The sequence below is a fragment of the Bombus pyrosoma genome, linkage group LG6, assembly GCF_014825855.1.
Source record: "Bombus pyrosoma isolate SC7728 linkage group LG6, ASM1482585v1, whole genome shotgun sequence".
Taxonomy (NCBI): domain Eukaryota; kingdom Metazoa; phylum Arthropoda; class Insecta; order Hymenoptera; family Apidae; genus Bombus; species Bombus pyrosoma.
This window is the reverse complement of record NC_057775.1, coordinates 14,642,751-14,663,086: the sequence shown is the minus strand read 5'-3', so window position 1 is coordinate 14,663,086 and position 20,336 is coordinate 14,642,751. Positions and strand designations below refer to the sequence as shown.

General features: G+C 41.1%; 2 protein-coding genes across 7 annotated transcripts in view; one reads left to right on the top strand and one right to left on the bottom strand.

Annotated features, from left to right (window-relative positions):
• Window positions 1-387: 387 nt before the first annotated feature.
• On the bottom strand, window positions 388-18,146 carry LOC122568116. 6 transcript variants are annotated; one of them, XR_006316972.1, is made up of 4 exons: window positions 17,693-18,146; window positions 12,660-12,860; window positions 12,092-12,586; window positions 388-736 (listed from the first exon to the last, which is right to left on the bottom strand). XR_006316972.1 is itself a non-coding variant. In XM_043727489.1 (3 exons), exons 1-3 carry the CDS (start codon window positions 18,102-18,104, stop codon window positions 12,582-12,584), a joined length of 618 nt encoding a protein of 205 aa, XP_043583424.1. In that variant the 5' UTR covers window positions 18,105-18,146; the 3' UTR covers window positions 11,694-12,581. The 6 variants fall into 6 exon arrangements, 3 of the variants coding, with proteins under 3 accessions (XP_043583424.1, XP_043583425.1, XP_043583426.1); XR_006316973.1 differs by lacking the exon at window positions 388-736 and adding an exon at window positions 11,694-12,046 and having other exon boundaries at window positions 12,162-12,586; XM_043727489.1 differs by lacking the exon at window positions 388-736 and having other exon boundaries at window positions 11,694-12,586.
• The window catches only part of LOC122568115 (paired box protein Pax-6), a 57,490-nt gene continuing 55,291 nt past the window's right edge, over window positions 18,138-20,336 (top strand). The window contains exon 1 of the mRNA XM_043727488.1: window positions 18,138-19,047. The gene's annotated coding sequence lies outside the window, so the exon portion shown is untranslated. The remainder of the gene's footprint in view (window positions 19,048-20,336) is intronic.

Sequence of the window (20,336 nt, the reverse complement as noted above, 5' to 3'; positions counted from 1 at the left end):
TCTGTTATATAAATTATTATCATAATAATAGTAGATCCCATCTTTCAAGGAATATTCTTGGAATAAATGTATACATACAATATCTATCCATACATTTAAACAAGATCTGAAGAGATATTGTTATCTTTATCATCATAAAATTATACCAAGTCATGCTATATTACTTAACGTTTATTTTTATCGAATCTCAAAATCGTAAAATCTTCACAACGACTTTGAAGAACCATTTGTGATAATTTTTACCAAAAGATGGTACTAATAGATCCAATTATTAGTATCCAATTATCTTGAACAATAAAGTTTAATCCCCATTTCTAATAACTGTACAGAACTTGGAAAGGAAGTTGTGAAAATACGAGGAGCGCGTCGGAATTCTATCCGTAAATGCGTATTAATTCCTTAGCCACAGTCATGTTATAGGATTCCCGCAAACTAGATTCGGGTTTGAAGAAGAATGGACGAAGGGTGAGCGATTACAATAAAGGTCTTTGCACGAGCAGCTAAGAGTTAAGTCGTGGGTAATAATTACCGATCCCTCGTTAGCACTGCCAATAGAGTGCCTCGCCCACCTGCCCACGGTTATAATAATATAAGCCGCCTCTTTTGCGGTTCGCAGCCCTCGCACGTGCCGTAGTCGGGAGTCTCCTTTATTCGTTTTCTGCCCTTCGTTTCTCACCCTTTGTGTGATCGACCGCTGCATCGGTACTTCCACTCTATATCTCTCTGTTCATCCTTCCTACAAGATTTACAGATTTCTAAAAGAGATTCTTGAGGTTGTGTAAATAATTTTCAAGTTATGGTCAAACTGTTGGTGAACAGGTTACGGTCAGATATCTTGGAATCTTTCTTTTGAAATTCTTTCTTTGTTAGTTATCTTAATTTTACAAATGAAATTTTATTGACTTAGGATGTCAAAGTTACGTATGCTGTGTCTGTTTTTCAGCTCTAGTTTAGATCCGTGACTTTGGTGAGTTGAATTTTATTACTATTTTACTAATCTTTGCAATGTCATATTTTGAAATTATAGACTGTGAGGAGAGCTTCGGAGGGACAAATTTAATTATTCAGAGTTAAATAATGGGTAACGAGATTGTCACATGAAAAAATATGGACATGCCAGCAAGAAAAACAGAAAGTAGGAATTCAGGTTATGTTTTAATTCTTCGTGTTCTTGTACAAGCAACAAGATTCTTGTTCAATTAATTGCGTTATTCAGAAACGATCAATCAGCAATTAGCTATGTACTGTCCAGCCTGGGGTGAGCAGACCGTGCAATCTAAAACAGACTAGGACATGGTGCATGATACAATTATAAATTATCTCGGTGGATTATTCGTCTTGAACGAAATGTATCATTAAATCGTTAGTACTTATACACATCGGTAACAATTATCAATAAAATCTGTATTCATCTAGATGTACAATTGTTTTATTATATTTTTTTAACGTACAGATACTCCAGACAGATTTTAGGGGGTCGGCCCTTAACAAGAAACTTCTACAATTATGAGATTAAAAATGATCAAAGACAAATCAATTCCAGTTAAATAGGTTTTAGTCTTTTTATCCTGTGCAAAGATGGAACAACACGCAAAAAAATAGAAGATTTCTAAATGAAGAAATTATAACTATTCCGAAGGAGTGACAGTCCAAATGACAAATCATCATCTAATAAACATCTGCAGTCTACTGTGTACAAACCAAATATTCTCTCGCCAATGATACTCGTACAAAAGAATCTTCTCTAATCCAAGCAACGTGCAAACGATCTAAAGCAGTATCACGATCAACCGGAGATATTGACTCTAATTATGGATCTTGAGACCTTGACCACCCCTGTTCGGTACATTTACGTCGGCCTCGAGCGTTCTCGCGGTTTATTTTTCTCTGCCAATTTGCAACGAGAGATTGGGCCCGCGAAAGACGCCTTTGGCGGAACAAGATGGAGAACACGCAAGAGGAAAACCGGTGCGTCTCGAACGAAGAGGACGAGGAGGACGAGGAGGAAGGTACAGGAAGAAAAAGGAGATCGATCTGGTCACACATGACAATGTACGACGAAGGCATGATGGATGAGGGGGCGGCTAGTTTACGTGATCGGGACATGATCGCCGGCAAACGGGGTGGTCCGTCTGTCCATGTCCGCTCAGTTTTCTCTTTCTTTCGCACGAGGCTGGCTCGTCCCCGCGTCTTTCGCCCTTCCTGCGCCTCGAACGCAACACACGCGCGTACGAACGCACCCCTGTCACTGGTCTGACCGATCTTGTTGTCATATTCGACGGACGCGACCGTATAGCTGGGAAGAGCTGCTCCCTTACTGGGTTCTGCGTGCCAGCCAGTGTCTTTTATGCCGTGTTCACACCACATATTGACGAAAAACGGTCGTGAGCATGTTCACGATGCTAGAAAATGAGATGGTGTCTTATTTCTTATCAATAAATTGTTTCTCGATAAGTTCCGTGATGTTAGATTTTTAGTTTTAACGAAAAGAGAACCTAATGATGTAGTGCTTCGATAACATTAGATTTACATACTAAACTTCTTCGTAACTCAGTTCTAAACACGTTTTGTTGTAATTCAACTAAAATGCTTTATCAAAAAACTACGTCAAAAATACCAGACAACAACTAATTTATCAGAAAATACCAACGCTACACTTGCGACTATCGTATATAGCTATTTCACCACACAATCAAAGATCGATTTTCTGCTACAAATTCGAATCTCCCAATCTATCAGCACCGCTCTACCAAACCTGTAACATCAAAGGCCCTCTCAACGAATCAAATCGATCAATACGATCTGGAAGATCGTTCGCAGGTTCCATGTTGTTTCGGGGTCTCTCGTTCTGCGATTTAAAATTCAGATCGTTCCACCGACCTGGTCGGTCGCCTTACCGCGTTCCATACGGCTTCTTTCTCTCTCTTTCCTTCTTATACTAGATTTTCATACGGGACCCGACGAAATGCCGCTGAAATTCGTACGGACGTGGTAGATAGAGGCGGATGAAACTCACGCTGTGACGCGTTACGAACGCACGGGAGCACGCAGCGACTTTTTTGACGAAGGAACGAATCACGGGAGAAGTTTTAGAGGTCCACGCGGAGAAACCAGTAGCCCCTCGTCGAAGTATCCCGCTGACCTTTCTTTCCTTCTCTCGTCTGCTCGATTCTCTCTTTAACAGTGGTGGATCGTCGTGAAGTTCTGACACAAGGAATGCTTTGCCTGATGCCGAGAACGAACCAAGCTACCTTGTTCGTGCTACCGGCCCGAAACGCGAACCTCCAAACGTCTTCCTCTTGTCGTTCCTCTTCGATTCTATGCTGCGCCGCGTCTTGTTCCGATGTTACGTTTCTGGCAGCGACGTTGATTCTTTAGACTTTAGATATATCAGAGCGAGCCGCGCGAAACCATCGTACGCTGTCTAGTTTGAAGAATTCTTAATTAAATCTCGATTGGACGTTCTTTTGGCAGCGCTTAAAACGAAGGGAACCACGGCTCGCTGTGATGTGGATCATTGGGTCTGGGATGGGTGTACGAGGTGATGGGGCTATTAGTAGGTTTTTCTCTGTCTTGAGCGTTCTTATACGGTATGGTAAGATCGCGATAAGGTATAGCGAGGAACTTCGAGAAAGTCTTCCAATTAGTTAGAGTACACGCTTATGTACAGTAGAATCTCGACTAACCGACGTGATGCGGACCGGATCTACCTTGGACAATCGAAAATTTGGATAATACAGAAAGTTCTATCAGCGTTCATAAATCGTATAATAAGATCATAGAAAACATATTGCTAATGTAACATTGTGCTCGTATTTAGGTGTAATTCATTGTTTAATCGGTTGAAAGTTTGATTCGCTGTTTTTACGATGTGCCTAACTATTAACGCTTTTGTACTATACGAGTTAAAATTGAAATTTGAAAAAGATGAAGTTATGGTAAGGTTCAAAGCACCTCGGATAATACGAAACTTCGGTTAAACGGAACTCGGATAACCGAGACTCCACCGTATTTATGGGGAAAGTTTGTTCGATTTGATCTATTTAAACAGTTTTTAATGTAAAGATTTGAACATTTGAAGTAGTTGTTAATTTATCGTATTAACTAATTTCTAACTCTATGATTTCAGGAATGTCTAACTGAGGGATGATTCGATCAACACTATAACTAAAATCATAAGGAAATATAAAGAAATCCAATCAACCATAAGCGTGTTAAACGTATGCAATACATTTTCTCGTCTAACACAAAACTTATCAAACTCCAAATTCAACTTACGAGAATGGAATACCTGGCGATATCATTATCGGGTTTTCATTCGTAAAATATTACGACATTACAATCGTGGTCGTGCGATAACGCAGAGGGGCAATCAAGAAAATTACGGTTAAGGATGTTAAACCACGAGGGCATAAGGAACGAAGGGGATGGTTGGGGTTTTAGGATAGAGTCGAGTTCGGATCGACGTTTTCCCTCCTATCGAGACAAATGCACGAGCCTGATATCCGCGTAGAAGCGTCTATCGATCCTGGCCGTCGAAGGTCATTCGTTTTCATCCTAAATCCAGCGAGATTGAGGGACGCGACTCGATAAATGCCGGCGCAGAAATTGATTTAGAAGATTTTCACGGATCGTTTGCCCGCGCGGAACCCGTGGACAGAGAAACGGAGAACGCGTGTCGTTGTGCGACTCCACGTCGATGTGTAACGTGCTCGATCACACACAGATGACCAATCAGGGAGCCAACTGTTTCCCAAGAGTTGGGAAACCGAGAATGGTCCGCTGTTGTTATCGTGTTCCCTATACGTGCCCCCTCAATGATCCTTCTCCAACAGATTCCTTCTGTTCTCGAGCTGCGTTTTATAGCGCCTCGTACATTCTCGCGTCTTAACCATGCCAAAACCCCTCGATCATTTTCAATCGTGCTTTTCCTATATTTTCTTTGCTAAACAATATCTTAAGTTCAAGCAACATGCTACATCCTTCTGACTATTGTCAATCGTGTTTCTTCTATATCTTTTTTCTCTGTCTTTTGTTAAACACTTTCGTAAAATGGAGAAAATACGAAAGAATCATCGTCGACTTCTCCTTTCAATATCATGATCAAGTTTTTCTTTAAACGTTAACGCTTTACTGTTATTTATTGAAACGAGAAGGCAATTTGAGAAACGTGGCAGAGTTAAGCATTGCGGTTTAAGTATTAGCTTGATGCTAGTTATATAGTCGATAATAAAAAGAACCTTTAATTCTTTTATTTAAGAATACAGTCAGAACTGTGGAAAAAGTCGTCATTGCTATTTATTTCGCTATGTCAACAACGTCGAAGGATGTAAAGAGTACGTGAAACTCTTTTACACGCACGCAATATGCGCATAGAAGCGTGTACACAAGTAGAAACGTATATATAGGGGTTGACATATCGCGTAAGTTAAGATAATTGGTCGTACGACGATCGGGACAAATATTATTTCGCGTAAGGGCGTACAGGGATTATATTTGTATGATAATACCACATGCATGGGTGGTTCCCTATAATGGCAAAAAGGGGACACGATATTTGGGGGACCGTTCTCTCGATTCGTCTCGCTATTATTCGTTGTAATCGTCGCTTCATAAATATTCGCGAATTGACTTCTCTCTTACCGATCGTTTACATAACACAAGCACTGTAGAAGTGATATGAGAAAGATACGTGGGAGATACGTAAAAGCACCTTTAACAAGAAGATAATTTTTAAGACACACAGAGATTCACAAAACTATTTCCACGCTTGCCATTCAAAACTCTATGAATATATTATATGTGTCATACAAAATTGTTAAAGATTTTATCAGCCTTGCAACGAGGCACGATTATCGCGATTGTACCGATGAAATTTGAAACAAGAACGAAACATTTACTCAGTCCTCGCAACGTAACCGCTCTCTCCGAGTGTCTTCTTCAATTAATTCGATCGCATTGTCTTTTTAGCATATCGGACGGGGCAAAGGAAGGATCCAAAGGCAGCGCAAGCCTTCAAACAATAGAACGCGAGACAGCTTCATATCCATGGGACGTGGCCATCGGTCTGGAAAAAATCCGGAGCGACACGTTCGAACGATTCGAAAATTCGGTAGCTTTACGTTCCCCTGAAGATGATACCGTTGTTGCGTCCCTAGGGTGCCTTTGTAACCAGCGGCCACCGCCACCCCCGCGCGGAAGCCTCTGCTTAAGGGTCGGATAAGAGGAAGAAACAAATCCGCCACCTTTGGATATGAGAAGACGAGCGATGGCCGCCGCGATAACCGATCGGTAAGCCGTCTAGGAATGTGGCCTCCTCTCCAGCTCCCTTTCTATTTTATTCCTGCCTCTCTTCCCTTCTCGGTTCCAAGAGTGCCTGACACGACATCCGAGAAGCCTTCATCAGGACCCTGATATCGAATGTGTCCGCTGTTACCCCGTCAACCGTCCACGAAGGATCGAATACGCCTTTGACTCCCTCGATCGTGGTCAACGCCGAGATCCCTCGACTTTTCAGAATTTCTAAAGGCGACGTGCGTGTGCTTTTTTGTTTTCTTCTTTTCGTGTAGACTACCCCGGTAGATAGGATGACGACGAAGCTGGTGAAATGGTAAAGAAAAGAGCTGGAAAGAAGTGTGGATGGTCTTGGTTTTTTTTTTTAAGATAAGAAGGTAAGGTAACGTAGAAGGTGATGGTATTAAGTATTAAGTCTAAAGAGATGATGTAAGGTAGCTTTAAGGTATAATTCTCTATGCATTTGGGAACATTAAAAGTATATATGTAGAAAATATATAGAAAGTTATTTGTGAATAGCGCGTCATAGAAAAAATGGCAACAACTTTGAAAGAATGTAATATGATATTCTTTTCCAGATAAATAACCAGCCCACGCCGGTGGACTACGCAACTGTGAAAACGTAAAGACACCTTATGTATCCTAAGGAATCTTCTATATATTCCAAACTTACCTTTCCTTAATGCATGTGTAAGCATACACCTCTAGTTGCACGAATCTGCCCAATATCACCTCATTCTTTCTTTCTCGAGAAAGCTCACAAAGCTCAGAATAGTCAAACTTCGGCGAAGCGATCAGAAAAATTCCCGTCACGATGCACACGGCGGCGTCCACGTGGAAACGTACGAAGAAAGGATCTTAACCTCTAGCCGGCTCTCCTTGCTCTCACGATTTTAATCCGTGGAAATTGTGTCGGCAAACACGACGATTGTTCGCCAGGAGAGAAAGAGAGGAAGAAGCGCGCGCAGCTTGATCTGTCACGGGCATTGAGGATCGCGGTCGGATGATCACGCGTAAGCACGTTATTCGCAGCGGCTTTTCAGCCGTGGTATCGTTGCCTCTTATAGGGGTTGGACATCGCAGCGCGCCGCTCCACACGAAGGGGATGGGGCAAGTAAGTCCCACCACCGTCGCTACGCGGATTATCTCTGGGCGGCGCGGACCGACACCGGCTTTTTTTTCTACCTGGACAGCTAGGTCGTCCAGGATCCCGAGTTACCTGGTTCGATTCCCCACTGTTCGCGACTATGGCTGATATTTGTGGGCAATAGGGTGTTTCCTAAGTTTCCTTCGCCTCGCTCACTGTGCGTTTCATTAGATACGTCTCCTGATGAGAGAATGTAGAATAAATTTTGAACACGTAGAGTACACAGGGTACAGAATAATTCTTGCGTCTTCGTTTGGCTTTTGCTGTTTTTTAAAAATGTGATTTACGAAAGTAAATTTTAAGAAATCGCGCTTTTATTGATCAACGTGAGAATTACGCTTTTGCGTTGCCTTTGTAACATCGAATACGATAAATTACACCTAAATGATGGATAATACGAACTTAAAGATGTCAGAATAGTAATCCAATCGAAGAGACACGCTTTTTATATCGATGTATAAGCTGTTCAACAGAAAACTCATTATTTACAAACTTTTTATCGTTAACCATGTAATCAATTACATAGATTAGGCAATAGAATGGTAATATTGGTAATAATGGTAATAGAAAACCTATGTAATCAAGCTCCGATTGCATTTCAATCTACTAGTATTCCTGCTTACATCCTAAACAAACTCCTACCTTTTCTATGAATACATCCGCAACTAATGCATCCCAATCGGTATCCGGCGCCAAACATCAAACGCACGAAATAGCACAACGCCGTCGAAATCGTCTCGAAAAAGGAAAAAAGGAAGAAAGTAAAAAGAATCGCGGCAGATATCCGCGAGCAGCATCCTCCTGGGTCCTCGACGCTGTTACGAATCGCAGCTGTGTGCATCGGATCCAGGCTACCTAATTTTCGAGAGGGCGTACAGCGCGCAAAGGGGAGAAGAGGGGGTCAGAAACCACCTGGAATCCCCAGGATCAGGGGAGTGAGAGCATTCGAATGCGTCGAGCCGTACAACGAGCCGCCACAGAATAAGGGATGCTCTTCCAATCCTGTCCTTGTCTCTCTGGCCTTCAAACGCTGGCGCGCGCTTCTGAGCCATGTTTTTAGCCTATGGTATCCATCCTGTGGCACTTTTTACAGGGCACCGATATACTTATACATATAACTGAACAGCGTACCCTCGTTGCAACTACCCTTGGTTCGAAGGGTACCGGCGAGACTTAAACACCAGTATACTTACCGCATGTTGCCATAATGAGTGGAAAGGGACTTGGAGGGGATTTTGGGGGAAGAGATGTAGAGGGCAGAAAGCCCAGCCCGTTCCTCCTTTTCATCGAACGCCGCAAAAGGCGGCCGATGATGCCCCGAAAGAAAGATTAAAGCGCCCGCGATCCGAACGCCACGGTTTGTTTATCGGTCGCTTCTTTTTCCTTTTTTCTTTTTTTTTTCTTTCTTTTCTTTTTCTTTGAAGGCGGTTCTCTTCTACTCGCGGCTTCTCTTCCTCGTTCCGCTCTTCCTCAAACGCGCGGCGCGCGCTTCGCGTTGCAAACGGACCGCCAGACTTTGGTTAATATGTATGTTATATGGCTTTGATCCGAACTTTGGTTTCCTCTTTTTCCTTGCCCGATTCTTTTCTTTTTGCCGCTTGCTTCTTTTCTATCCTACAAAATACATATATGTACGTATGCACACGCAGTATATATTGAAGAGTGGAGCCGTTATTTTATTAGTTTTAAAAGGTTGTTTTGACGAATAAGATGATTTTGTTGACGTTGGTGAGTACTATGTACTGCGGATTTGATTAGATTGATTTAGTGGATGCTTATTTTGTCCGATATTTGTTTAATGTTAACATTTGTATATATTACTCGTCAAAATATTTCAACAACGTTTCCTTGAATGTTGAAATTAATTGTAAACCTCAAACACGTTTAAATACATAGATCTCGAAAATCACTAAAGCCCCAAAGTTTTGAAAATACAGCGATGCATAACATATAATACAAAAAACAAAGTGCAACATATAAAAGTGAAGAAAAGAAAACAAATATACAAGAAAGCCTAATGCCAAGGGATAACCCTTTCATGTTGACTCCTCGGGTTCCATTACGCGTGTAGGATGTTCAACAAGCTGGTCCGGTTAGTTATTCGGCAAACGCCACCAGCAGCGTAATTATTATCGATATTGCGCTCTCCGGTTCGTGCATCGCCGCCTGTCTGCAAAATGTATTCCTCTGATGCGCATACCAACGTGTACAAGGGTTCAATCGCGGTTTGGCGAGGGGTTGGAAAATCGGCCAGGGGGATGCGCAGGGGGATGTTTCGTAGTAGGGCGGACCAGTGAAGGGAAAACATGGTGGCCACTGGTTGCGGCATTCATCAGAGGCGGTACTCTGCGTATACCTTTTGAGATCTCTCCTTTCTCCTCTCCTCTCTTCTCGTTCTTCTCTACCTTTTTTTCCTCTTTTCTCTCTTTCTCTTTTCTCTTTTCCTCTTTCACTTCGATCGTTCACGTGTGTACACGTCGGTATACAACGAAACACCAAAGGGGGTTTGTGAAAAAAAAAGCTTCTTCCATTGAGAATATTCGCAATAAAGGGAACCGCCTTCGTCGGCTCCTTTCACCTAATATTCCATTGCCGAGGGAAAAAAATCATTCGCCCGTATTTACACCTACTTTCGGCTACTTGGAAACGCATTATCGCGTTCCTCTCCGAGAGCACGGTCTACGGCCGTTTTTGAAAAGTTACACGATTTCACGGATACGCGCGTACCCAGTGTATTGTGTCGCGCACGGTGGAGGTACCAATGATACGCCTTTTGTATTATTGTTGTTTCGTTTAAGCAGACTGCGGTGGATGGTTATTTCGATGGCTATTTAGCGTTTGGCAAGTGTTCGAAGCTTACGAGATCTATCGAGTAGATCGTTCCTTCTATGTTTTTGCTATGATGATTGTGTGGTCATTCCGGATACAAGTTTTTGATCTAATTTATATCTGTAGTTACGACTCAATATTTTTAGTTACATGTGACGATGTAATTCATTTATTTATTATGTTAGAAATATATAGACGACTGACTATTAGATATTTTATTAAATGAAGATATAGTCGTCTGTAGAAGTTTCCTTTATTCGTAGCAAGGAAATTCGTAAATTCTTGAAGCCACTAGAAAATGTGAAAATATTCAGTCCACAAATGACACGACGATGTTTCCTCTATCGATACGTCGGTATTATTTGACATTCTTTTTCCTCGAGACTCAGCCTGTTATCATCGACATTAAGTAGCTCGTTAATCCACAAAGCCATACTACCAAACCGTATGTAAAAACGCCATTAACTTTCTTTAACATGCTACACGTGTAAAAAGGAAAATTCGATAAAACAATTTTCTGCGACTTCTCAACGACGAATCCCATCTTCTGCCAGTATTACCACTGATTAAAAAAAGGGACAGAACGTATAACGAGTTGGCGTTTTCACAAAGCCGTAATACAATCGTGAAAAGAGCATTGAGAACGAACGTTTGGGACGAGGAACAGGTAGTAGGAACGTTTCACAGGTAAAACGCGAAACGGGAACGGGACGGGATAGAAATCACGGGGAAACGACTTTTAATTACGGGACAGAGGGGAGGCGCGTACGTCGCGGCGAAAGAACGAGAAAAAACGAGGAGGGAGCGGCATGGATCAGAGGCACCACGAATGTTTTCAATTACATTTGCAGCACTCCCCAGCATCGGTGTCTGATTACACCGAGATGTCGGGAGGCTCGTTTGCCGCGAAATGCACTTGCCGTTTCGATGCCGCGCCTTGTGTTCCCGTCCTCGCTAAATCGGCCTATGTGTATAAGAGCGAATTCGCCTAACCCAATACGTACAAGTAGACCAAGAATTGCTTATTCGAATTTTCAATCGTCGGAATATTTATCTTTCTTCCAAGTGATATCATATAAATAAAATTAATGTTCCAAATACATTTCATAATATATTTTTTATGTATCAACGAGTTTAGAGCTTGATTAGGTTGTAGCTCTGAACTTACCATTAAAGATCAAGATGCTAGGTAAACGATATAAATTAACCAAATAGTATGGAGTACAAAAGAAAAATAATCTTAAGGAATTGGTTTAAAAAAGGCTTGTAATTTTATAGCTTAAAAATATGCTGTGTAATACAAACTATAGTATACGACATATAATATGTTATATGTAATAAGTCATGATATTTGTATGAAACGTGAAAAATTTGATTATCCGATTAACCTGTAACTATTTATACGTTTTTATATTGTGCCAATAATTGAGATTACAGTATAGAAAGGCGGATCATCTGATCATCTTCTCTCTCTCATTCGAAATGTCCTCCTCAGTTACCATCGATTCCCTTCTCGAAACTCGTCTTTCGGTAATCTGATACATTTTTTGGTCGCCGAGTGGGCCCCGCTATGTAACCACTGAGAGATTAGGCGAAATATTTATATACTATGTTTCTTTCGGGCGAAGTTACTGTGGGTCAAGGCTCTCAAAATAAAATATGCCCTACATTTTCTCAAGAAATTTATCTTATCTTATATGTTGCTATCCGATCCATTCGATCAAGGTACAAAAAATGTACAAAGTAGTTTATTCTTTGCACTCTTTTCGCCGATATCTGTAATCGTATAACATGATTTTGGATGCATGCAAAAATACTCACTAAACAACAAGCAAAGCCACCATATATTCAGCTACTCGTGACACCACCGGAGAACTTCCGGTGTCCTCACCGGAAGTACATGCAGCGAACCACGATCCAGCCGCTGAATCATATTTCTCGTAGGATTTGCCACGTTGTTATGTCGAATTCACGTGCCGTGAGATTAGCCTAATAATTAGAAAATGAGGCTGCCATTTAAAGCAGGCGGTTCTCGTAGAAAGCGGATGTTGGAAAATATTTTTTCCGCGGATCCATTGCACGGTCTCGCTGTCATGAATGAAAACTTGACTCTCGGCGGGTATCAGCATTTCCGACTAGGTGAATTTCATATTCCACGGGTATTATTTGAACGATTAACGCGAATGGAAAAGCTCGTTGCCAGTCCCTGCTCTCGTATTGTTGGCAGCATTTTCAACCGAAGCATTTACAATTCTCTCTTTATTGCCTTTCGGCTTATCCGGATTGCGTCGGGCCGCGAGCGAGCCGCGTTTCATTCTAATAATAACCATTAAGTTAACGAACTGCAACGCGGCTGTTTGAACACCGCTGGACACAGGGATTAACGTACCATTAATAAGATTATCCGCGTAAACAATAGATTGTCCATTTCCGACCTCCGGCCATCCGATTTTGCCGGATATATAATGTGAGCCACGAGACTCGCGGTTTATTGAAAAACTCGATACACGGCCGCCAGACATTTGCAAATGTGACAATTCGTATGCCAATATAGCGAAGATACGGTGTGGCGTTGACGACGAAATATGACCTATAAAACAAGGAGATTAGAAATTATTATTTGCTAGATATGATTAGATGATGTTTTTCCCATTTTTTTAGATCGATGTCGTACGATCAAGATTATTATCTTGGAAATATTTAAAGATGAACTACTATATAGTGATTTATGATTTTTATTTTGTAGAAAAGTAAAAGTAACATGTATGTAATGTCATAGAATGCTATCTTAAGTGTTTTTCACATTGCACCAAACAGTTTCTCATACAAAATATGTAAAAATATATATAAAAATCGATATCTTAAAAAATTACTTTTTAATAATTATCAATTATCAATTTATAGTAGACGTCGTTCAACTTTTCAAAGAATTCTAAACCTCGCAAAAATGTAGAGAAAGAATAATTACATCTATGAAAAACTTCTCTACCAAAGAGATAATGAATAGTGGCGAACAGAAGCAAACGCAATAATTGAGAAGCATTACAGACAACTGATCCATGGAACATCGATTTGGCACACTTTTGGGATAAACTTTCAGCCGGAAGCCAAGTGGAATTTCCGCAGCAAAACTATCCGATGCGGCCGATGTTTGACATACACGCTTCACGAGCATCAGTCGACGTCCCAACGGTACGTGTCGTCGTCGTTTGCAACAGGAACGCATGGCACCCGTCGATTTCGACTTTAACTTGATAAATCCAATTGTACGCGCTGGATAAGCTGAACGATACACGAGGGGCGTGACGAAAGAGCCGCGTCGAAATTCTGACAACGATATGACTGTCCCACGTTTCACGGAAGCCACCTAATCCTACCGATACAAATGCTATTGATCTCTGTTCCATTATATAGTTCGATTTGAACGAAGCTTTGCGCCTTTGATAGAAAATTTATCGAGAAAGAAGGAAGGATATCAAGGGATCAAGCGATTTCCTCGTTATTACTGAGACGTACTTTAATATTAAGGCCACATTTTTTTATATTTTCTAAAACTAAATTGTTTTCCATATTGTCAGTGTGGCATATAAAAATTCGGCCAAACTTAAATGATATTTACATGAATAACATCTATCGGTGAGTCGAGCACCGTACGAATGCAAAAAGAACAATATACAAATATGTCTTATATCAATTACATATTACAAAACCAAAATATAAGAATAGAATTTTGTTATACGGATTATACCGGTCATTTTTCACTCACTTAACCAATTTTCCAACGAAACCCACTTTCCTAGCCAACCGGTGCGAGTAATGTCCATTTAGCATTCTTAAAGATTCAGGACCCAAACCTATAGGATAAAGCTTAGAAGCTCACAACCTGTTGACAAGAATCCTTCGAATCAAATGGTAAATACTTTGCTTAAGATGGGTATTCTGTTAAAAAGGCAAAGTGCATTTCCAAAGACCCCGGATAACATTTCTAGGAAACAAATTAACTGTACGAGAAGAGGTAAAAAGAAATGAAAGAAGATGATTATGGGGTTCTTTGTATCTGTGTTGATATAGAGACGGTTACAAACAATTCAGAGGAAGAAGTACACGCGGAAGTATCGTTTGAATCGTCTGATCCATGCTTGTATTCGCGGAGTATTTTAATCGGGAGCCACGCGTAAAGAGGGTGCTCAGTTGTGGGATCAACGACCGAAATAAATGAGAAGTGTCACTCAAGCGTCGAGACATAATTATATACATAGGTATCTATCCGCTACCCATCTACCCGTTCTACTTTAATCTAGTTACATATCTGGTAATCGTCCATCTTCCTCTCTTTTCCTCTTCTCCTCTCTCTTTTCGTACTCTGTTTCCTCCTTTCATCTGAGAAGACTGTACGTAATCGAGTCGGATACAATTTGATCGGTGAGATGATACGAGAAATTTGCTTGCAAGCAGATTTGTCCGCTTGCATAATTTTATTGTTCAAAGCTTTTGGGAAAATATTTCTCTATGTTAAGGAAATTGTGAAATAGTTTTCCGAAACGTATCGTTAATAACTATCGTTGATAATCTATGGATGAGATCGAAGGATTAATATCGAGTAATTCGAAGGTAGTTCATTTATTCCCTTTTTAGTTCTGCAATTACAATTTACTTATTTTTTTATATATAGGATTAATTTCAATTCTAAGCTTAATTCTAATTTATACTTTATGTTACATCTTTCAGGTTCTTATTCTGTCCAATGAGTCCAATTGATAAGAGATAAGCATAACCGATTACACGATATTCCAACAATTGTTTTATAATTATTATATATCGAATTATAACCTTTACAATATTTAAACTGAGTTGCTAAAGCTGAAAAGGATAATGTTTGAAGAGGTAACTATCTACTCCAAGTAAAATACCAAAATTGAAAATTGATCCTAGTTTCCTTTAGATTCTGATCACGTGATCTTATTTACCTCTTCTAACTCATTGGATTTCTCATTGGACAGAGAGTATAAACGTCACATCCTCGCCTATTTTTCGAACTCGCCGGTCCCTTTTTTCCCGCAGTAGCCTCTGAACGAAACACTTTCAACCGGATGTCTCGGAGGACAGGACATAGTGTGACGGAACTTTCGTTGAATGGCCCGTGCACACGTCGATGCTCCGGCCTGATCGATTCCCGTGCCCCGGCACCAATTACCCACGGATCGGTGATTAATTGCACACTCGGTCGAGTACACGTATTAAGTAGCGTCGCTAGTGAGATCGGCCGTCCTTGGCGGTGTATCTTCGGTGTTCTTCCCTCGGAAAGTTCGGGCGGCGTATGACCACTCACGTGTAGGCAAAATCGGCCGACTGCAGGTTGCTGCCTTTTTAGCTAAACTCCGACTGTTTAAGGAAAAAACATGAGACGATGTCGCGGCCGTATACCGTGCCGCTCTTTAGCACGTGAAAGAAAGGTTCGTACTAACGAAGTGGAAACTGCTTGTTGCGAATACATTGTTCTCGTGTCGTTTTAGAAGCTGCTGTAAGATTGTCGCTTTCTTTCCTTGCTAAATTTTTATTTCCGTAACGATATATACAATGGTGTGTAAAATTTTCTGGCTAGATAGATTTCTCACTTTATATTTTCTCACGTGTACATATTTCAAGAACAATGTCTGGAAGAATGTTAACTAATATTGGGATGATAATAATAATAATTTGAATAGTATTGGATATAAGAAAATAGTACAATAAATAAAGTGTTGTTACACAGACATATGATATAAATTAAAGTTTCTTAAAATATATCTTTTCGAATATAAAGTGGAAAATCTGTCTCGCCAAAGTCTCGCATATCAGTATAGTAGTTACCTATATACATAGTACATATGTATCTTCACTTTGTCATTAAATTTTACTACAATATTATTCCATGGTTATCAGATAATAAAAATAGCAGTATACGCATAATACGATATATCTCATCATATTGTACTTTCTCTATAATTAGAATACTTTAATATCTATCATCCGACGAACGCAGAGAGAAGCATGGTCATGCTGGAAACGTAAACAATTATAAATATTCAATTAGATCAACAGACTAACGAAGATGGAGGAGGTGACACGAAAAAATGCTGTTCATTATAAACAATAATTAATATTAAATCGGCCATTCATCCGGCATTAAATAACGTCGAAACGAGAAACGATGATTGGTAGGAAAAATCGGGACACGCACGAGAATGCATCTCTCGCGCTCGAAAATAATTAACGACCATAGGAGTCGTCTGTTTTTTCTCTTTTTCTTTTCATGCGTCGAGTACGTCGCCGAATGGAAGGAACAATCGTTGGAGATTTATATCCGAAATGCATGTGCGACACTCTGTCGTGATCCATTATACTTGGTATGGGTGTTAACACGTTGCTTGTCATTGGTAACGATTCTCTCTCTTGCTTCTTTTTCTTTTCTTTTGTCCTTTTTTTCGCGAAGTACACGCTCTCGAATTAACGCCTCAACCGTCGCGTCGGACGAGAATTAAACGCACAGGTAATTGGACCGTAATTGGAGTCACCTGTTCTAGGGCAAAACGATGTCGACTTCGCGATACGATCGAACGTGTCCGAACAATTATTTCGCGTGTGTGCTGCCTTCTTGTGACACGATCTGAAGTTCACGTCTTATGTAATTAAGTATATACAATATGGATGCTACAGTAAATACTTACATAAGTTAGACGATTTATACAAAGTATCAGTAGTACGGAATAATTATTGTCATACAGAGAAACTGTTTGAGATAAAAGAAAGCAATGCAATGTACGTATGTAGGAAATTAAAATTTTTCTCTCTGATGGACGAATCTTTGATATAAGGATGCATAAAATACACATATTGATGGTACAATAGGTTAACTGTAACGCAGTACTCCATGAAGTAAGAAATTAGAGGAATGTAGGAAACTTGCGAGTACAAGCATGTGTGCATAGGTGGCAGTCGAAGACTGACATTGTTCAGTCTCGCATACTTCCGAATGACACCAGTTCCAGTTTAAGAAACTTCCTCGCGTTGCCTTTACGTTAAGAAACTTTAGTCCACATGTGTCCGTGCAATGTATAAAAGAAACAATGTGCAACGAATATTTGTGAAAAGCGGTGTACATAAAGAATAATGTTTGTCTATGTTGGAAGACGCGGTAAACAGTACAAGACGATTATACAGACAGGAAAATGTATGGCAGGAAAGAGACACGAAAAAAAAGAAGGGTGGAGGAAAAGGAGCAATAAAGTAGCAAATTGCGACACACGTTCATACGAGAATCTCGTTCACGCACCCTCACGCCCGTGCGCGCACACAACTCACACATATGCACACATACCTGTATAGGACTAACATGTAAACGACGCACAAACACACGCGCATACGTACGGATCGTCGACTTACCTCTCGGCGCAGAAATTCGGGCGGCTAGCTGAAGGCAGAGAGAAAAGAGGCAGGAGTATGACGACGGCCGCGACGGCGTTGCGTGCAAGAGTGGCGTCGCGACGCCGGGCGTCGACGTGCGTCGCGCACGCCGCGCGGTGCTGCGCCGCCAAACAGACAATGGCGTCCTGTGGTGCGGTCCAACGACAAAGGGCGCCACCTCCACGAAGCACCGCCCATTTCCAGTATCCTCGTCGTTGAAAGCGGCTCTGTGGCACGAATACTGGCTGGTGAAGGCTCGAGAACGTTGCGACGTCGCACGATGTTGCTTGTTCGATTTCCCCCACTGTAACGGCATCGGTACAAACGGGGAATGTCGGATGTACGAGAAAACGAGACACGACCACGCCAGCGTGTCGCTAGCTCCACCCATAGACACGCTCAGGCGAAACGGGACGCTGGTCGGTCTCGCAGCCACCTCGGCTTCGGCGACTTTGCCCGGCAGCGCAGGAACCTCGTCGGGCTAGCTGAGCCTGCTGTTAGAAAGAGAAACGAAGAAGGAAAGAGAAGACAGCCCGATAGAGAGGGAGATCGTACGGTTGGGAGTGTGTTGAGCGTGAGGGGTGGGGGTGCCGAAATCGTGCGGCAGGGATCTTCGCATGAAGGAAGGCAGACTCTGATGGTCAATCGGGCGCCGCGCACCGCAGCAGTGACGCGTCACTGCACCCCTGTTTTCGAGTTGCACGTGTTTCTTTCCTCTTCACCGACGCTCACGTTCAATTGTCCTCTTCTCGTTTTCCTTGGTCAGCTTGCCGCGATAACGACCGATAAACACAGTATACGAGACTCGCCCGCCCGAAAATACCGAAATAGTCGTTGCCCATGGTAGAGAGCGACGTTGTTCTCGCGACGCGGTCATTCTATCACGTTCCGTCGAACCTCGTCTCCAATCGCAGACCACGGGTCTCGTTCGTGTTTCCGCGAACGACGAATCGTTCATCGTCATTGTCGTCGTCGTTGTCGTTTCGTGGTTGTCGATTTTCCCTGTGCCGATTTGCAACACAGGAGGCAATCTTCGTTTTAGATTGATTCGCAGCTAAGCTGCAGTGGTGAATTCCGTTGCGAGCATTTCGCGCCACTTCCGTTTTAAACTGTGCAATTCTCAGTGATCAGTGAGACCGTTTCCAAGAAGATCTACGATACGTACAGCGAGATTCATCTGTTTTCGAAGTCGTGGCGAATCGAGCCGCTCGAATAGTACCGCTGGTCGAGCTGCGTTCGAAAAGTGTTGTGAACATCCCGCGGAGACACGTAGCTGCGGATTGTGCTTTTAGCTGGTGACTGGATCCGGCCTGACCACGGCCATTCTCGACACGGTACGTTTATTAGTTTTAATCGTTCGATAAATTTCGATGTGTCAGTCGTGAATGTAAATTTTCATAGAGATGATCATACGTTATTGGAAGATACAGGTTAGAACGCGCGAAGTCAGTGCATATGCATATGCATAATTAAGCCGTGATATGATTTCCTATCTGTTCTATGTAAATTTCATTTATTTCCTGATATTTGAGAATCTAAAAGTAGGTTTGCCTGATGTTAATTATCAATCACTTATAACGGCTGATCCAAAAGTTACATTTACAACTGCTTTTGTGTCTTCTTCAATTTAACTAGAAATAGGCGCGAAATTTAAAAATTCATGTATGGTATGAAACTTGTCGGTTATCAGGATCCGGCGGTCAATGATATCTTGTAAAGATTTCCTCTTCTGTAAACATTATCACATAAAAATTGAATGATATGGAATTCTTTTGCTATTTTATAGTAAAAAATTATAAAACGTTATTTATTTCGTAATATTACATCTTTAAAGTTCTGTATCTGTGATTGCCGACGGATTCGTTACTAGGTTGTTAAATAGTTAACTTTGAAAGTATTTCAGTTGCAAGGAAAGAAAATAGCATTAATAATATTGTATATCTTAGGAAAATACATAGTGCTTTTGCTTTTTTTCCACATTTTTTCATATTTTTATTAAATTCAAGTAGCACTGATTTCCACGCGTGTTATCTTTATATTAAATTTCTTTGTAACAAAGCTTTACGTTAAACCACTTACATTAATATAATCTTGCGATTGTCACTACAAATGTTGTTTTATATTTTATGCGTTTCTAAAAGCAATAAAGCCAAATATTTGTATATACAGAAGTTATTCGTTAACGTTGTGCAACTTTTTCCGATCAATTTACCGTCAATCACAAGCTCGCTAATTATTCACTATATTCCGCGATATATTTTCTATAAAAAAAAACACAGATGAAACGTAAGCTAATAATTTACGAAAATACCAAATAGTCGATCCGAGTTTGTAAAACGAAGTGCATTTCTGTGAGCAGTAAATCCTTTAAGTAAAGTGCTTTGCAACTGCTATAGCCGCAAGTGATACTATACCTTATTTTACGCCTTGAGCCAGTGAAACTGATTACTCGTTCCGAATCGTCAATGGACTAAATTTTTTCGCGTAGATTCGCCCATGAGAAACTGTAATAAACCAGAATAGACGTAATAACTTGAAATGCCGACGGCATAACGCTTAGCCACAAATTGCGCGAGCCACAATAGCGCTGTTAACACTCCTGTAGCTTATTGTGATCGCGGAA